We start from the raw sequence: 18,706 nt of genomic DNA on the forward strand, positions 1-18,706 counted from the left end.
GTGAAGTAAAAACCTGACTTTAAAAAAATAAAGCCTTTTCTTTCCATTGAGTATTTTAAGAACATTAAAGCAAATGAAGGGAAAAAACAAATGCAGGCACTATTCACAAGATCAGTGAAGGTGGAGGCTGTGGTATCTCACCACCTTTTATGTTTTCAGCTGAAACTGAAACCTCAATACTTTTGGGTCAGCTTAGTGGAATAAAGTTTTACTCAGTTACAGCCTTTCGTATTGCACGTACCTAGATGTGCCAGACTGCTGGCATAAATTCAGAATGCAGATTTTCTTAAAAGGTGAAAATGGAACCATAATGGAAACATAAAACTGAAGAACCAGATACGATACAAACCTAAACACCTGCTGCTTGTTTGCAGCCCTGAACATCGTTAGGCATATGCAAAATATACACTATATCTCCTGCCTGAAAGGGAAGGGGGAAAATAAAGTCCAATTTTTTTTTCGTTGCTACAGAAACAACATATGACCAAGAAAAAACTTGATCAAATTTTCTTCCTTAAATGCAGGACCACGTAGATGCTGTTCGAAGCCTGCTGAAGCAACATCAGGAATTTGAACAACTGCTGATGGCACTGAAGAGAAGAGTTGAGGCACTTAATGAAAATGGGGTGAACCTAACAGAGAGCAGGCACTTTGCGTCTCACGTGTGAGTCCAAACTCCTTCCTTTTTTATTTAGCTTTAATAAACAATCCAGTGTGATTAGGGTGACATGAAAAACTTTCTCTGAGCCAGGATTTTAGCTGACCTCCAAGCTGTGATCTGCTGCATGGGGGGGCGGTGGATTTTTTTCAGAAAAATACAGACTTCCTGTGCTCTCAGGACAAATAAGTGAAATGCTTTAGGTTAAAAGTGGCATTTGACAGAATGCTAGAATAATTTGTCTTGTATCATAAATTATATACAGTGTTAAAACTTCTTTAATGTAAACTCATTAAATGCTTACATATAACAAATATTCCTTCATTTATCAGTATGACATTAGAATTAATGTTTGCTGTTAAAAAGTTACAGAAGACTTCACAAGGAAATAACTCATCAGGAGCAGCTCCTTCATGGTTTTGTTGAAGCTGAACTGTCATCTCTAATTCCTTTACTGTGCTAGAGCCACTATGATCTAGTAAGGGGACCTCTGCATAAACAAGAATTAGAAATATAGGATCAGAATGAACCTCTTGGGTCGAAAAGACCGTGTTCTTGTGATCACAGTCATAATGTCTTGAAAATTCCCTTCACAAATTTATAAAACTGCTCTTAAAATCTGATTTCTTGCCAGTACTACTACCATTAAAAGGCCATTCCAGAGCCTCATCACACTTACATCACAGAGAAAATTATTAGTTAAGGTGGAATATTTGGGAAAGAGAAAGGTCTGGTTCTTTTAGTCACACGTACGTGACTGCAATTCACTAATGTAACGCAGCCATACAAGAGTAAAATCCAAAGCAGCTGGCAAGCAATAGCTGCTTTCCAGATGAGCCCAGCATGGTCATGGGACAGGGCTGTATATCCCTAGGTCCTGTCAACAGAGGTGTTGAACTAGATTCCATTTATATCATAGTCATGACTACAGTACAACCAAGGGGAACTAATATGACTAGTACTGCATTGGACTTCCTCTTTTTCTTCGTAGTATTGAAGAGAGAATGGTCACCCTCCAGCGAAGGTGGGAGCGGCTGATACAAAGCAATGCCAAGAGAAAACAGAGGTTGTTGGATTCCCTACAGCTGCAGGTAAAAGGACTGATACTGCAGATTTGGTCAGGCATGTGTGAAATAATCTTACCCTTTCTCTTAATATGGGACAAATCTCAAACTGCTGAGCATTCCTGCTGCAGCTTACTTTCTCTTTGGCTGTAAGACAGAGAATTTCACTTTCCAGGGAGCAGGTGATGCATTGGTGATAACTGTTACAAAGCCATAACCATAGCAAAATACCAAAACAAAAATGGAGATGAATGAAAAAAATGGAATGAAAAAATCAACAGAATATTTTGTCTACTGGATAAGTTTATTCTGCTCATTACTTATTATTGTTCTGGGCCTTAATAATTTGTCACAGTTACTTACAGTAACTGTACTTTTGGCACCAAATTTAGCTTCCAGTGCTGAGATACAAACTTATACTGGAGGATTGGACCACCTATGGTTAAAATAGTCTGTCAAAAATGCAAGACTTCACTGACAATTTAAGGCAACAGATTAGTAAATGTGGTAAAAAAGGGACTAGGAGATATTACTTGTCAATGGTTCAAGATCATACCTCTTCAATTAAGAGTGTTGATTATGTAGAACAACTTCAATATGAAAATATATCACATTTCCTAACTGTTAGGAAAAAAAAAAAAAAATCAGGGCTTGATCCTAACAGCAAGGACGCACTGCAAACCCACACAGAATCAGAAGTTAAATTAATTTAATCCTGTTTGGTTTTGTAAGGAGTTTAATCGTGATGCTGCTGAGCTTTTGATATGGATAGAAGAGAAGTACAAGATTGCATCAGATGAATCCTATCGTGATCCAACAAATGTTCTACGCAAACTGAAGTGGCATGAGGCTGCTGAGAAGGAAATGATGGCTAATGAGGAGCACTTTGCAACACTGATAAAGGTGATGGCAGTTTTGGAGCTAAGGCTCCCATCTTGTCCCAAACTTCATAGATGCTGGTCTGCTCAAAAAAATGATGTGCTGTGTTTCTCCAGAAAGGAAATCAGCTGATTCAAGACAAACATTATGCTGCAGTTTCTATCCAGGAGAAGATGTCAGAGCTTCAAAAGAAGTGGAAAGAATTGTACGGCAAAATGATAGACCGAGGTGACAAGCTGAGACAAGCTGGGCAGCAAGAACAGCTCATGGAACTGCTCCAGGTCAGGAGGTGATGGGGAACAGAGGGGAGGAATTGCCTAGGAGCCTGGTTCTTCTGTTGTGTGGTCCTCAAGAAAAAGAACAGAACACCATCCAGATAAAAGTGTATTTTAAGGTGCCCATTTTGTCTACAGTCTCAGGAGAGGAAACCCAATGTAACGCTGACCAGGCTCACTCCAAAGCTATGAGCAGGTCAACAGTGCCAGCACAGCACCAAGACATAAAGCTGTTGAACTCATGCTCTGCACTGCATCTGTGTGGCCATCCTGTACTGGGAAGACAATCGAAACTCTCTGTATGGGTCAATGCTGTGCAGACATAACTGCTTGCTTGGAGTCAGTTTGGGGGTTGGAGGCATGGCACTGTATTAAGTACATTGCCATCCAGGCAAATTGTATAAGAGGAACAATGTGCTGTGAAGCTGTTTCAATACCAGTATGTCATGGAACTGCTGTTGTGTTGTAGCTACAGTCTGAAGCCTTTGAAGATTGTTTTGTATTATGTCACTGAAGATAGTTCAAAGAGACTGTTTTTAATGATGTGCTTTAGTGTCTCAGAGAGAGGAGTACTCCAAAACAGTGTGCAAAACAAAATATTCCCAGGAGTTGCCTCTTAGAGACACCTGGCCATCATGTTACCAAGAAAGGACATATGGATTTAAAAATTGTGTCCAGAAAATGGTCGTGGGAGGGGCTGAGTGAGAGAAAATTATGTTGAAAGGTCAGTACGAGTGAGCTGTAATCTTTCCTGGCAGGATGCCAAAAAGAAGATAGAGAAAATTGAGAAAGTTCTTCAGGAATGTGAGACAGGCCATGATTTGCGCTCCAGCCGTGATCTACTCAAGCAGCACAGACAGCTGGAAAATGAGACGCATGAGCTGGCAGAGAAGATGAACTCTATTGTATCTCATGCGAGGAAAATGGCTACTAATCACTTTGACTCCCAGAGGATTCTGGATGAAACACAGAAATACCTGAAAAGGTGAGGTGTCACTCTCTTTTTGTCTCCACCCTTTGTGACAAATAGCATTTTTTGTTCTACCTTCTAGAAAATGTCTTTTCATTTATTAAGTTTAACCCATATTCAGGAATGATTTCTCCTCCCAGTTGTACCACAAGTGTGCTTTGATCTGCACCTACACAGCTGCCTGTTGACCCACCTCAACCTTTATTACTGGACCTTGCTCCTTTCCTGTTGCCCTCCACCTCTAGTCTTTTGCTTATCTACAGGTCTCCCACTGCTTTCCAAGAGGTGCAGTGATCCAGCATTTAATACTGTCTAGTTCCTTAAAACATCACAGGACAAGCCTACGACTTCAAAAGTGTAATCACTTTTCCTCTGCTTATGTTTAGTGTTATTGTATAAGTCTACTTGCCAAAAGTAGCCTTCTGGAGAAGACATTCTTGTATATGCAGCCAGCATGTTGAAATTTAATTGCAAAGAAGTGTCCAGTGTTTTCTAATCTTCACAGTGGTATCATAGCCTAATTCCCTTGGCAGAATCAGGATAAAGCTTTGTTTTAACATATATTTAATTGATGACCCCTAGGTTTGAGTCTTTGCAAGCGCCTCTTGATGAGAGGCGTAAGTTGCTGGAAGCTGCAGTGGATCTCTATGAGTTCTACCATTATCATGACATGGAACTGAACTGGATTAATGAGCGATTGCCTATTGCCCATTCCACCAACCGTGGGAAGTCCTTGGACCTGGCTCAAAGCCTGTTGCAGAAACACAAGGTAACTTGTTTAATCAAGTGTGTTATATTGGCACACTGCATTTCACCTCAGGCTGCAAACCAGCACCTGCACACTTCTCCTTTACCTTCAGGAAGGCTGTTGCAAGCAAAATGTATTGCCACACTTTCAACGAGTACATTCACTGATTCCAGCACTGGCCCAGCTAAAATGGTTCCAGTGGATTGAGACAAGTCAGCAATGTGGTGATGATTTTCAGAGCAAACATGGAATTCCTATAGGAACTGCAAAATTTGTCATATATTGCAGTATTATTATTACTATGAGAAGTTTTGTAGCTCTTCCCATTAAAAGTGGCTAAAAAGCTAGCCTACCTCACACTAAATAGAAAAAAATGAGGGTTTTGCTTTGTGGGTTGATCTGGGTTGAATATTTTGACTGTTACATGCTCATCCTATTTTAGTTCTATGCTTACTGCTTCATTATACATGCAGTCTTGAGGTATGTGCATGCTAGATCCTCTAGGAAAGCATAAAACAGCCATTTAATGTTTATTTTAGTTCTGTACTGTTTGTAAAATGGTTTGAACAAGCCACAGTCGATATATTTACAAAGACAAGTTAACACTGATTTCTGGAGAGTTTGATTCTTTGTAGCAGTTCCTCACAGCCAGAAGGGCACCTTAGAGCTGCCCCGCACCACAGGCAACACTGGATTTTGCAGCACCTGAATTGCAAGTTCCATGAGAAGGGTTGTAAGACCAGTAGGGAGGCTTTATGCAGCAGGAGTGTAATGATTTTCATGGTACTGTTGTCAATGTTTCTCCTCCCATCATCCTCCAGCCCATTCATCTTCTGGGATGTTTTATTTTCCCATCAGCAGCTCAACACTCTTTTCTGAATCCCCCAGCTTTGTGTCTCATCCTTTGGCCTGCTCCATCTTCCCAAATCTCCCTGGCTGCTGGGCAGGGGAAGGGCCAGGTGCGTGGTAAGGAGAAGGGGTAGGATCAGGCCAGACGACCATGCTGAGGACTTCAGTGAATAATGCTGAGGGTGTAGGGAAGTTAAGTGATGTCTGCTGCCACCTTACAGACTCTTATCTCCTCCCTCAATGGCAGCACCAAGAGCAGAACATTATACAAGTGGGGCAGGGACCAGTGGCTGAGGCTGCAGCTGTTCTAGAAACATGCAGTCCTTGTGTCCACTGGCTATACTCTGCCCACCATCACCAGCTGCCAGTTTTGCTTAGGACTAAGAGCACATAGAATTTCTTTGTCCTCACATACCCTTCCTTTATTCCTAATTTTTCTTTTATCTCATTCCCAGGAACTACAAGCAGAAGTGAATGCCCACAAACAGCAAGTCCAGCGGGTCCTGGATAAAGGAAAGACAATGGTTGTAGGCCAGCACCCATCAGCTCAGAAAATAAGTGAGAAATGCCAGGAGCTTGTGACTGCCTGGCAGGGCTTGGAGAAGGCCTGTGAGGAAAGGATGAAGCAGCTGCAGCACTCAGTTGGCTTCCAGGAGGTACAAATTACAGCAAAGTGCTTACACTGTAGCTTCTTCAGACAAATAAGATGACCAAAGCTTTAAAGTGAATAACAAAACAGCTTTGCTAGGACTGGTATTCACTTCAGTTGCTTGAGGCCAGACTCATGGGAATAGAGGGCTGGGTCGCATAGCTGAATGCAGCCCCCAGTCTAGACCTGCTGCTCTAGAGGTTTGCCTTAGACTCTGTACTCATCCCTTATGGTTGTGTGTAGAACACACATTTCTCCTAGTAGTAGCTACTTTCTCAATACCTTTATACAGCCTCAGGCTTTGACCTAAGTAATGCAATGGATTCTGAACTGGTCCTTCGTACTGGAGAATTACAATAAGGAAAACAGACAAGAAGGGATCTCTTGTGCCATCCAATCCTTAACTGTTCCAGGCAATGTTTCAGGCAACAAAATGGTACTGAGAAACTGATAACACTCTTTCACTCTCAGAGTGAGTTAGGACTTTTGACCCATTATTTTCAACAGGAGACTGGACCTTTATGTTTAGCCTGTTTAAATAAAAAAATTGCATTCAAATATTTACCTCGATAACCCAAATTTTCTGTCGTCAGTGGGTCATGTAGGAGTGCAGTTATTCAGATAACACATCCGATTTTGTAGACATAAACAGCATTTGCACAGAGTTCACGGGCCCACCTAAAGTATGTTGCCTGGAGAATTGGATCATCTGGCTCTCATTTCCTCCATCTATAAAAATAGCTGTCCATACTATAGGCTTTATGAAGCCTGATTCTTAAAGGTGATTTGAACTCAGGAAGGGGAAGGAGAAATACCACACTGATATTATACAGTTAGCCTCTACCCTGAGTGAATAAGGTAAAGGAAGAGTCAAGTAAGGATAGTGATGTGAAGAAAGAAAAGTGAGACAACCTGAAACTTACTGCCAGAGCTTTGAAGCCTGGAGAATACCTTAGTTATCCTGCACTGAAGTCTTCTATCTGTGGCCTCCTTCACCTTTGTATGATTTGACAGAACAGTGTGGAATAGTAGTTCTTGGGATTAAATATTCTTTATTTGTTATTTATTAAAACATTGCAGTACATCTTACAGTGCACCCCCCATTTAGAATTTATTAGGTCAAAAAAATAACATGAGTATTTTGAAAATTGAGGTAGAAGCTAATTTGCTTTTCCTTTAACTGATAGTTTTTAATGAACACTTCAGACCTGGAGGCTTGGATAGCAGAAAAACATCCACTTGTGACAAGCAAGGACTATGGTAAGGATGAAGATGGAACACTGAAACTCCTCAAGAAACATAAGGTATTTCTCTGCTTAAATTCTGTACGCTGGCCTGATCTTCTTCTTTGTCTGCAGTTGTAAAATTTTCTATCTCATTGGTACTTAAGTGTCCAAGATATTTCACATTGATGTATGTCTACATGTGAATGGACTGATAGAAGAGATCAATGCAGCTCACTAATATGGTTGGAAAAAAATGTAGTTTGAGGAGAAATGAGAATGGTGAATATTCTCATCTTATTTTTCTGAGGCCAAAACTGACTGTGATCTGATATCTGCTTTTCAGTCTCAACAAGTGCATGCAGAAGCCTTATTTTTTTTTTTCCTAAGATAAAAAATACAGATAGAGTATGATTCCAGGAATACTTTTCTCTGCTTAATAATGTATCAGGAATTTCTAGTTGTCTTTACTCACCTAATTTGTTTGAATTTATGTACACTTTTTTCCAAAAAATGTTTCTAGAAAACGATCTAAAATTGATGAAGTCTTGGAAACGTCACATGCTTCCAGAAATTTTTCTCCTCTTTTAATTTCTCAATGATTACACCATAGGCTGGTGTAAAAGTTCAAACAGTGGGTATCTTGGACAACTGGCTCTCAATCCTCTTTTCTCTGCCAGGCACTGGAGCATGAGATTGCAATTTACCAAAATTTGATGAAAGAACTGAGTGAAAGTGCCGAAACTCTTCCTGTTGTGGGCTCCATCCAGTATGTTGAGGTTGATGCACCAAAGGAACGAGTAAATTCAAGACTCCAGGAGCTGCAGGAACTAGCAGCAGCAAGGTACAAACTAGAACTGCCCCTTGGATCCTAGGTTTGATTCAAAGCCCACTGACATCAATAAAGCATATCTCCCAGTGCCTCACTGGAATTTAGATCATATCCATTATCTCCTCTTTTTTCAGTTGTATGTAGGAAATTGCTTGCTTCTTTCTATATTAGAATTCTGTGCACCTATGAGCTTTTCATTATTGCTAAGCAAGAACTCTACATTTTATTCAGGGAGTTTTACTACATATTAAGGATTTGAAGCCCACAAATTTACCCTTCATCATCCTCCCTTAAGGGCACTTGAGATGCCGGATTCTGACTTGTCTTTGTGGTATTTGGAATCTGCTATCAAAAGGAAAAAAATGGTTTTAAAAGATTTCCTTAGCATTGCTTGAAAATTACTTAATTCATTACATAGCAGAAGGGAGAAATTACAGTTACACTTGTCTTTATGCCCAGTGGCTGTGCTAGTGTAGGAAGGGTTTTATTCTTGAATGAGTGATTTACTTCTCATTTCACTTCCTTTCTGTTATTGTTACAGTAAGATGTTTACAACAGGACAGTTTGCTCGTACACAGAGTTTTTAAACACTTCTGGTTTGTTGTCAGGAAGGAACAAATGTCTGAATAATTTAGGTTTTTCCTCCACAAAAATTTCACTCAGAAAAGGAATGGGGCTCTGCAAACAGAACAACAAATAAATGAGTCTGAATACTAGAATAATTAAGCCTAGAGGAAATGCTGATATTTTACCTTTTGTTTCTATTCTTGTTTACAATTAAAAAAGTAAAAGCCTCAATAGAAAATCCAGTGAATGAAAAGTTCAGGAAAAGAAATAGTCAGTCTAGAAATATCAAAACATTTGTGTGTGTTGAACACAGAAATGTTTTGTGTTCATTCATGCTTAATGTTAACCTGGGTCTCACGGTGCCTTATTGGTGCTCTGGTTTGTGCCTCTGATGTGCATTCTCCTTGGTGGGCTGGACTCTCTCAGCAGGCTACCTCCCTTGTGATGAGCATTTGTGATTAAACAGGGAAGCCAGGTTCATCTTTCCTGAAATGTTTGCACAATGGCCAGACAGCGTTAGCAGATGGAAACTTGATATTTTCTTTACTGTGGCCTGTAACATGTCAGGCTGTATTATAGGATACTCTAGACGATCAGAAATACGCAGCAGGTTGCAGCAATTTTGCTGAACAGGCAATATGAGCAGAATAGCATAAAATGGCTTTCATAGCATTTGCCTTCCTGATGCACCACCCTCAGTTAGAAAGATTTCCTTTTCATTTTCATAAGTACTACAATTATCTTTAGAAAGACAGATCAGGACAGATCTGGAAAAAAATGAAGGGTATTCTCATGAGAAGAAAAAAAAACCAGACCACAAAAAAAACAAACCAGGGAGAGAGCTCAGCTAGGCACAGTGCTCTTCTGGGAAACTCAGCCAATGAGTCTGACCTGGCCGACAGCTGTCATGCTACAAACATAATTTCCAATCTTGAGAAATAAAGTCAGTTCTTTCATGAAAGAGAATTAGTCTTGATGGTGAGAGGTTTGGAGGATTAATACAAAGAAAGTTACTGATTGCCCTCCTCTTATATTCCCTTGGTCTAATTGTATTGTCTTGTCTCCTTCCCCCAACAGAGGGAAGAAGCTGGATGAGACTCTTGTCTTGCATGAGTTTCTACGAGAATATGAAGATCTGCAAGACTGGATCACTCAGCAGAAACAAACAGCCAGCTCTGAAGACTATGGAAATGATTATGAACATATCTTGGTGAGTTTTTTGAGTAACAGATCAATAAAACTGTATGTAGTGAGACTGTAAACAGATTCTAAGGTTGTCCTTGAAAACTTATAAGACAGAGTAAAAAGTAAGTATAAATAACTGGTAGACGGGAAGAGAAAAGGGTGAAGATTGGGTGGGAAGCATTGACTTGTTGTGACAGGAAGGCAGCATTGCCATGGGGGCTGAGCTGCCTGAAACAACTTCATGCCAGAATGTCTACACATTCAGAGAGCAAGTCCTTTCTATTTTTAATAACCAGATATTTCAGTGTGGTGTCCATTAAGGATTTTTTTCATCACAAATGCTGGTGTACAGACATCTACAGTTATACCTCTTTGCATGGCACAGAAACTAATCTAATGTCAGCCTGTTAGAAATCAATAGCCGTTCAGAATCCTCACTTTTGTAATTTATTTCAAAATATCTTGTGTCCTAAATCTTAAAATCAGACTACATTATCCAGTTATAGTACTGAATATACATTTGCATTCATGAAGTGCAAATATATCATTTAATAATTTAAATTCATTGTACATTGAATTTTTGTTTTTATCCCTGGTAATAATGTTTCTGCCTCCCATCTGCATCACAAACCTCGTGTTTTGCTAATAGTTTGTAGGTCCTCATGGTCTTTGGGGGTAAAATCCAGTCATTCTCTGCATTTTCTCCATCTCCAAATATGATCAGTTTATTACCTGTCTTTCGGCTGTGCTCTGATAGCTAAGCAGGTATGTTTGTGAAAAGAGAGCACTCAAAATGCCTTTTTTGTTATTGTTGTTTTTCCTTCAAAAGCAACTTTGTGCTAAATATGACACGTTCCAACACCAGTTGGAAGCAGCTGGGAAAAGAGTTGTGGCTTGCCAGCAGCTGGCAGACAACTTGCTGAACTGTGGGCATTCTGAGTCCCGGGAAATTCGACAGAAGCAGAAAGAGCTAAGGTAGGAGACTAGTGTTATCTCTCTAATGCTTTGTCCTTTCAATTCACTCTCAAGGAGAAGGAAGTGAGAAGGAATTAGAAAAGGATAAGGCATGTCCTCCCAATTCTCTAATTGCAAAATATGCAGTTTGCTCACTGATACAGAGCTGCTGCCATGCTTCATTTGAAAACAGATTACTATAAGGCAGACATTATCTGCTTGCTGATTTGGCTTCTTGTAAATTGCATGAGAGGTGTTTTCAAGTAAGGGGTGAGTGAATTTCCTTTGCTCTTTGAAAAAGGATCACCTAACTGAAAGGCTGGGAGTTCAGTTGCTTCTTTATTGCTTCTGGTATTTGAATTTGAATCCCATGACTGATCTGCAGAACAACATTAAGATATTCTGAGCTTTTTATGTCTGGCATTGGTCAAAACTGGCCCAAAAGAGAAGCATGAAGGAATAAGTAGAGTCTGATTCAGTCCTCCAAGTCCTGCATATAAAACCTGAAAAGCATATTGGAGAGGGGCACCCTTACATAGGACCATCTATTTAAGTGCCTGGAGCAGAGAGGAGGACATGGACAGAGTAGGGTGAGACACACGCTGCCCCTCAAAGAATCACTCCAACAGAATTTAATGGCAGGAATTAAAAACAAAGTAAGAGGAGGTCTTGTTTTCAGTCTGTCTTCAGATTGTTAATCTCCTTTACTCCTAGTTTAAATGTTTTACATGGTTCTTTTCCCCATCCTCCCTTGCAGGAACTCCTGGGAGGAGCTGTTGGAAATCACCAGATTACGAGGTGAGCGGCTGAGAGATGCTGAGGAGATTCACAAGTGTTACCAAGATCTGACAGATGCTCTAGCCCATATTAAGGTAAAAAATAAGGGGAAAGTCTCACGCAATACAAACTTCATTTCAGCTTAATTTGTGGAGTATTCTTATGATTCTCAGTGTGCTTGCTGCTGACTTAAAAAAAAAAAAAATCTCAGTAAGAAACATGTGTGATTACTCAAAGTGTTAAAAAAAAATAAACTCATGGGTAATCCTTAGATGCCTGACTGGTCACCTTATGAGAACCATTGGTGAAACCAGGTGCACCTAGAGTTGCTGATCTGTGGGAGAACCTGAGAAGACCAGGGCTGCATATAGTAATTTTGTTTGCAGTCATCAGTCCTAAGAAACTGTTCACTGCCTCACTATGGTGGTTCTGTGTACACCATTGTAGCTGTATGTGCTGAAGAAAGAACTGTCTTGCGAAAAAGGCATTTGTTTGGATTACAGTGATTGTTAGCCTGGAAGGCTGTCAGGCAATCATGTGACCTAATGTGAAAAGTTGGGCCAAAAATCTCTTCCTCTCATTTCAGTGCCCTGTACTGGCAATAATTTTAAACAGTCCCAGTGTGAAAACTGGGGAGACAAGTCCCAATGAAAATCTTCAGCCTTCTGTTTTATCTGAGCATCCTGAAGAATTTCACAGAGAAACAACATCCTTGCTGTAATGAGAGGTGTGGTTTCCCTGATGCAGATGTGTACAGGAGGCAGTGATCCAACAGAGCTTCTACTGTTTGCAAGGCAGCAGGGCTTTGTTAGGTTATGTGCAGTAGATTTTCTACTTGCTTGTGCTGGAAGAAGCTGCCCTATTCAACTGTTATTCCTGTTTTCTTTCCCTGTGGTGAATGGAAAGTCAAATTCATAATATTTCACCATATACCAGCTGGGGCTTTCAGAACCTGGTGTATATTTAACTTCAATGACGAAGTAGTTAATTCTGTGGCAGGGACAAGTGATAGTTCAGAAACACTTCACAGACCAGCTGTTGGTTTATCCCTATGCTAAGTTTGGTCCAGGCAATCAGTACACACTTCTAGCATCACATCTTGTTAATAAGCTTCTCTACTGAGTGGGACAGCAATTCAGTTATCTTGCCTAACCCTTACTGTGTACCCTGGTCAGATGTCTACCAGGGAAAGCCATTTCTTATAGGAACAGAGTACTACAAAATCTTGCTTAAGTCACCAACTCCAGTGCCATCATAGCATAGACAACTACAACATGCAACTTCTTTTACAGCACCTTACCTAGATGCATTGTTGGTACCCCAAACCAGCCTGTGAATCTGTTACAGAAACGCACTTCTCCAATGGTTAGAAATGTTCTGCTAATTTTCACCTAAATTGACCTGGAGCAAGTTTCTAATCATTTTAGTCTAGCAACAGTGGTGTCCTCCAGCTGAAGCACCTTTTCTCTTCGCTTGCTGTGTTCCCAGTGCATGTCTATGTAACAACTAAATCCCCTCAGAACCTTTGTTGAGCTAAATAAATGTTTAAGTCTCCTTTTATGTGATGGTCTCTCCGTTTCTTTCATCTTTACAGTAATTTTTCCTGAGCATGAATAACTAAATTTTTGTCTAAAGGTGGTTCACATATAGACCACCTGTATCCCAAAGAATGGCCTAAAACTGTTGGTTGGTTGTTAATGCTACTTTAACAATTCACTATGTCACTGCAGTAGCTATTCAAGATTGATTCCCAACACAAAGCCTGCAAGACTTTCTCCTGTATTGTCTGATCAAAGAAAGACTTGAAGCGTCATCTCTCACAGTCTGGTTGGATAGCTTAATCACTAAGATACTTAGAAGTGAGTTACTAGGAAAGATGTACTAGGACAGATTTTTCCAGCTTCTTTTTACCTGTCATAGTTGAGTAACCCAGGATGTCCTAACTGTGCAGTATGGGTTGCACTATGCAAAATGACTAAAGTAGGCTTGTAATGTGTTTTGCTTGGACGTAGAAAGCAGCAAAGTTTTTTCTGATTTCTTCCTTCTAGGAGAAGTCCAAAAGTATTCCAGATGATGTTGCTAAGGACATGAGAGGTGTACAAACTCAGCTCCGGAACGATGTGGCCCTGGAGCATGAGCTTTCTGGGAATGAGCAGCAGGTAATGAAAGTCATTTGTGGTCTTTAATGTGTAGCCAAAATTCAAGTTTCCAAGACAATCATAGTAATAATTTAGTGTTGTGAACAAAATTATTACAGGCTCTCTATGAGGGAGAGCCTTAGTCTTCTGCTTTTTCAATATGTTCAAGGTTTGATGGCAGTGATAAAGTAGGTAATTTAAAACCTTACAAAAAAGGGACATATTATAACGAGCGCTGACTATTGAAGTGATTCACAGGGATATTTTTGATCACTGTTTTTGAAAAGTATGATTATGCCAGGCTTTATAATGTGTTTACCGTCTTCTTCAAAGAGTTCCGGGTGATTACAAGGAAATATCCAGAATCTGTTCTATGTGCAGAGAAACTGAATATTCATTGAACATAAAATGCAGTAATTGACTATAGAGGATTACAGAAGGAAGGATGGGGCAGCAGTCTGGAATTTTCAACAAGTTGAGAGGGGTAGGAATTGGACTGTGAGAAGGAAGGATAGGGCTCATTATACAAACTTGTGAAAAGTTTCAGCTCATGAGAACAGCTTCCTTGTATATAGGAGATTTGCTTGGCTTCAACTAGACCAATAAAATTAGTATGAGTTTTCTCTACATCCCTTTGTTTAGTAAATGTAATGGTATAGTTAACACAGCTTGTCCTATCTTGAGATTACTGAAGTAGTTATCCCAGTATTATTTATCAGTGGCCTTGTGTCTTGGCCTTGTGGCAGATAACACTAGAATTGATCCCACCAGCTGCTTATTACTTTTAAAGGTAAAAGAGTATGAGATATGCGTGAAAAGAATGTAGTCATAGTTAATCTATATGGTCACTGAGGAAAACAAGGTACGGTTAGCTATTATTTGCATTACTCATGTAATAAATGATATAATAAAAGGAGAAACTAAATCTGCCTGCATATTTGAAAAATCACTGTTGTGATGAGCCTTAGCAAACACTGGGTGTCACTGTTATTCCATAAAACTGAAATTAGGGAAGCTTTTGTTTACCCTGAGAAAAGTTAGGTCAGAAAACGTTGCTTGAATTGTAGTTTCATGTACAATTAACATAGCCCTTATCATAACTTTTCTGATATTAGCTGTACCTCTATGACTCTCTCTTTCCTACCCTATTCTTTTGTCCCTGTGTATAGCTGCAGGAGCTGATCCACTCTGCAGATGTTGTGCTGACACATTGCTCAAAGAAGCAGGTAGAAGACCTGAAAGCAAAGCAACAGGCAATAGTGACCAACTGGAAGGCCCTGAAGTCTAAAGTGGAACTGCGCAAGAAACTTCTGGAACGAGCATACAAGCTTTACCAGTTTCAGGCACATGTAAGCACTTCTGCCTTCTGTCCATTGGTACACAGGGGAAAGGTGCCTTCGGTGTGTGTGAATCACAGGTGTACTTCCAAGCTGCAAAGGTTCATGTAAAAGGCTGCAGGCGCTATCTGTGTTACTAATCAAGTATTAAAGTGCTTGTAGCTATTTAGAAAGGTGTTAGAGGATCATGATCTTTTACCTTCTGTAGGAAGGAAAGCTTGTATCCACCTGTGTATGGGATAGATAGTTGTCAAAAAAGGTTATCACTTCTCAAGAGTAGCAGTAGTCTTTTCAAAGACTCTGCAATTCCCACTGAGTAAAAGTGAGAAAAATAGATGTTAGAATCCCATTTATAAGGGCTAAAAGTTTGTTCTCTCTCTCTCAGGGCATGCAATAACCCTCAGTTAGCTTACTTCATGGAATGTATCAAATACAACTCACTGATCTTTGCAGTAACCTCTCAAGCTGTTTAAACACAGTGACGTGTGTGTATCAGCATATCATCATCTGCAATGCACAGTAGCTTTGTCTCCAAAGAACTCAGTAGGTCACTGAGCTATGATTTGCCACGGAATACTTTGTGAATGTCAGTGAGGGCACTTGAGCTATACCACTGCAAATTAGTAGATCATTGCTGCAAGTACTGCAGTAGCAGGTACTAATCCAGCAAGGGTGCCCCCTTTTATCATGAAGGAAGTTGCTTATGTAGATTTCTAGAATGCCTTTACATTCTTTGTATTCCTGAACTGTTCCAGATGTAAGCTTAGTGTCAATTAAAGATACCTCTGGTAGTTCACATTCTGTTTCCATGTTTGCTGGGGAGCAGAGAATATCCAGGGTATGCTCACCTGGAAAAAACCTTCCCACAAGTTTGTCTTAAGGTTGTAAGCTGGGATCAAGACCACAATAGAGTGTACATGATGCATTTGTGTTAGCATGAGAGGTTTCTGCACATTAGGCTAATCCACTTTGAGCGTCAAACCAGCATTACCTGCCATATTGCATCAAAAAATATACTGTACAGTTAGAGATAAAGGATGCTTATGGCACTTTGGTTTTTTGTGGATGTGGTTGGTTTGGTTTTTAACTGTTAAGAATCCATTATCTTGTGTAGAACTGTTGATGGGGATATAAAATGAATTAGAATATGACTTAAGGAAAATTAAAGTGGCTCTATACTGATGTAGGTGAAAGATCATTTGTCCACTGTCTTTCTGACAATATCTAGGAATGATAGTAAGAACAAGGCAAATCCTTCTAGTATGTATTCTTGTAACAGATATTAGATTCTTCAAGTCTTCAGCCTCAGGGCATCTTCATCAGGAGATGGATCTGATGGATTTATCCATTAAAACATAGTCACTCAGAGTTCACTTTGTTATTGATTTGTTTCGTAACTTATGCAATAAATTTAGTTATTGACTTCAGATAGAAAATGTCCTGTTGGTGGGGAAGCTTTTTTCTTTTTATTGCTGGAACCATAAAAAATACCTTTGGCTTTAATTTTGTCTGAAATCTGTGATGCATCCTGTGATCTGAATGGCAAATCTGCAGCCCATTTCTTACTCTGGTACTGCGTCCTTTCATCTGCATTGGTTAATTTACAAGCAGTGAACACCTTAAAAATATATAAATCTGTCAGTGCTTAATAGAGGGTTCACAGTCATTAAGGTACTTTCTTAACATCGTAAAACAAATGACAAAGCCAGGTGACTGTATTCTCAGTGATGTGCCTAGATGGGATTATGCCTCAGGCATCTCCCTATCTCTTTGATATCAGTCCACTGGCAAGAAGTATTCCTGATCCTCTCAATTTTCACTTCCTTTCCTGACAATAATTCATGAAGAAGTGAAGAGCTGGTTCTGCAAATTCAGTAAGCCAGTCTTTCTGCCCAGATGGGACAAGGCGGGGTTGTACAGCCATGTCTAATGACTGTAAGAATCTCAGTAGCTCTAGGGTAGGTTAGAGCAGCTTTGCTGCAGAACATCGCCCAAATTGCTGAGAGCAAAGAGGCAACTTTTCTCCCTTTCTTCTTTCAGCCATGCCAAGAGGTTCACAACCTTAATGTTAGTCTCAGCTGTTCAGTGTACTTTTTTCATCAGTATTGTTCATATGCAGTTCGTGGGGCTTTTTCATTATGAAATTGTACATAGATTAAGAAGGGAAACAAAAACAAATCAGCCTTTCCATGAAATGAGACTGCAGCACAATCATCTAGTGTATCTCCTTGCATCCCATCAAGTACGATTTTAGTCTGATTAAATAGCAGAGCTGGCCCTAACTGACAACACACAGTAACAGCAGAGGGCTCCAAATCTTCCAAGAAACTTGGTCAAGGAAGAGGAATTTAGACATAGACTCAAAAGTATTTCTGAATGATCTGAGGTTCTTGTTCTGAAGTTTGTGCTAGGATCTGCATGGTCTCTGTCAGGCTCTGCTTAGGAGTTTCCTGCAGACTGATGCCTGGTCTATCCTTAAATGATGCTGGCAGTGGCAGCCCAATAACCTCTTATTGGCTCTTGACTTGTTCCATTGCATTAAATATCCTGAGATTTATGGATTTTTTCCTAATGCTTAGCTTAAAATCTCAGGGAGTCTTAGACATTTGCACTGCCAAATGCAATGTCAGTGTCTACAGTGACTTCCAGCTGTGTGTGAATTAGTTCTGCAAATCAAAATTTTGCCACAGTCCTTTTAAAGAGTCATTTAGTAGCTGTGTTCACTGGCTTTAAGAAAAGAGTATCTTGGCTTTAAAGCCTAAACTGTTAGGACCCCAAATTGGCCAATTTCAATTTTGTGGTGCTTTTCTGAAAATATTTTTTCCTGGCTGGATGGTTCACAAGTCAGCTTTAAGCTGTACAAAATTTTGATGATATGGATAAAAATCCAGGGCTAAAATAGAACGGGAAAGAAGTTATTTCCATTACATTGTTCCATTCAGCGGAAAAGCCAGCAACCATTCATAAGAGAAAATTTTTAGTTCTCTGCAGTAAAAGAGCATTTTTCTTTAGCACTTCCTATACATAACAGTCTTTTAAAATACACTTAAAAACTAAAGGACCATTTACCACCTCAGAATTGAATCAACTAATCCAAACACAATTAAACTATAGCAAAACTTAATCATCCCATATAATCCCAAGTACAGTCCCTTGCAGTCCTATTTTTTACCAACTGACACATAAAAGCAAAACACCTGTTACAGATTTAAATGAGATGCCTAAAGTGGAGTGGTGAAGGTGCAGAATCAAATGCAGGAAAAGACATACAGAAAATGTCAACTTATTTTTACTTGCACAAGTTTCTTCCGTAACAGTCAGAAAATAATTCTTGGAGATTTGTTTTAGAATTTTCTTGCTCATAATTGCCTCAACTGAATGCTTCAGAAATTTTAAGATATTATAAACATGTTTATTGGTTCATCAGATTTTAAAAGTAAACTAGCATTATATCCTTGCTCCTTCCAGAACTGTGTTTCTGTGCCAATCTCAGTCATAGAGTTCCACAAATCAAGAGCTGAATCTGCATACCTGAGATGCTTAAGCAATTTTTTCTGACCTGTGATTTAACTTTTTCCACCTCTATTAGAGTGAGTGCATT

The 18,706-nt window shown here is 39.7% G+C and overlaps 1 protein-coding gene across 3 annotated transcripts in view; it reads left to right on the top strand.

Annotated features, from left to right (window-relative positions):
• Positions 1 to 18,706, top strand: part of SPTBN5 (spectrin beta, non-erythrocytic 5) — a 109,179-nt gene that overhangs the window by 32,223 nt on the left and 58,250 nt on the right. For all 3 annotated transcript variants that reach the window (XR_005933754.1, XM_041128072.1, XM_030004503.2), the window contains exons 21-34: positions 525 to 664; positions 1,650 to 1,749; positions 2,455 to 2,625; positions 2,718 to 2,882; positions 3,635 to 3,861; positions 4,429 to 4,615; positions 5,899 to 6,099; positions 7,280 to 7,396; positions 7,996 to 8,159; positions 9,792 to 9,924; positions 10,729 to 10,874; positions 11,611 to 11,725; positions 13,679 to 13,789; positions 14,938 to 15,117. Coding sequence is in view for 2 of the 3 variants with exons in the window: in XM_041128072.1 (XP_040984006.1) it covers positions 525 to 664; positions 1,650 to 1,749; positions 2,455 to 2,625; positions 2,718 to 2,882; positions 3,635 to 3,861; positions 4,429 to 4,615; positions 5,899 to 6,099; positions 7,280 to 7,396; positions 7,996 to 8,159; positions 9,792 to 9,924; positions 10,729 to 10,874; positions 11,611 to 11,725; positions 13,679 to 13,789; positions 14,938 to 15,117 (2,157 nt within the window). In the remaining variant the exon portion in view is untranslated. The remainder of the gene's footprint in view (positions 1 to 524; positions 665 to 1,649; positions 1,750 to 2,454; positions 2,626 to 2,717; positions 2,883 to 3,634; positions 3,862 to 4,428; positions 4,616 to 5,898; positions 6,100 to 7,279; positions 7,397 to 7,995; positions 8,160 to 9,791; positions 9,925 to 10,728; positions 10,875 to 11,610; positions 11,726 to 13,678; positions 13,790 to 14,937; positions 15,118 to 18,706) is intronic.

Source organism: Aquila chrysaetos, chromosome 2 (assembly GCF_900496995.4).
Source record: "Aquila chrysaetos chrysaetos chromosome 2, bAquChr1.4, whole genome shotgun sequence".
Taxonomy (NCBI): domain Eukaryota; kingdom Metazoa; phylum Chordata; class Aves; order Accipitriformes; family Accipitridae; genus Aquila; species Aquila chrysaetos.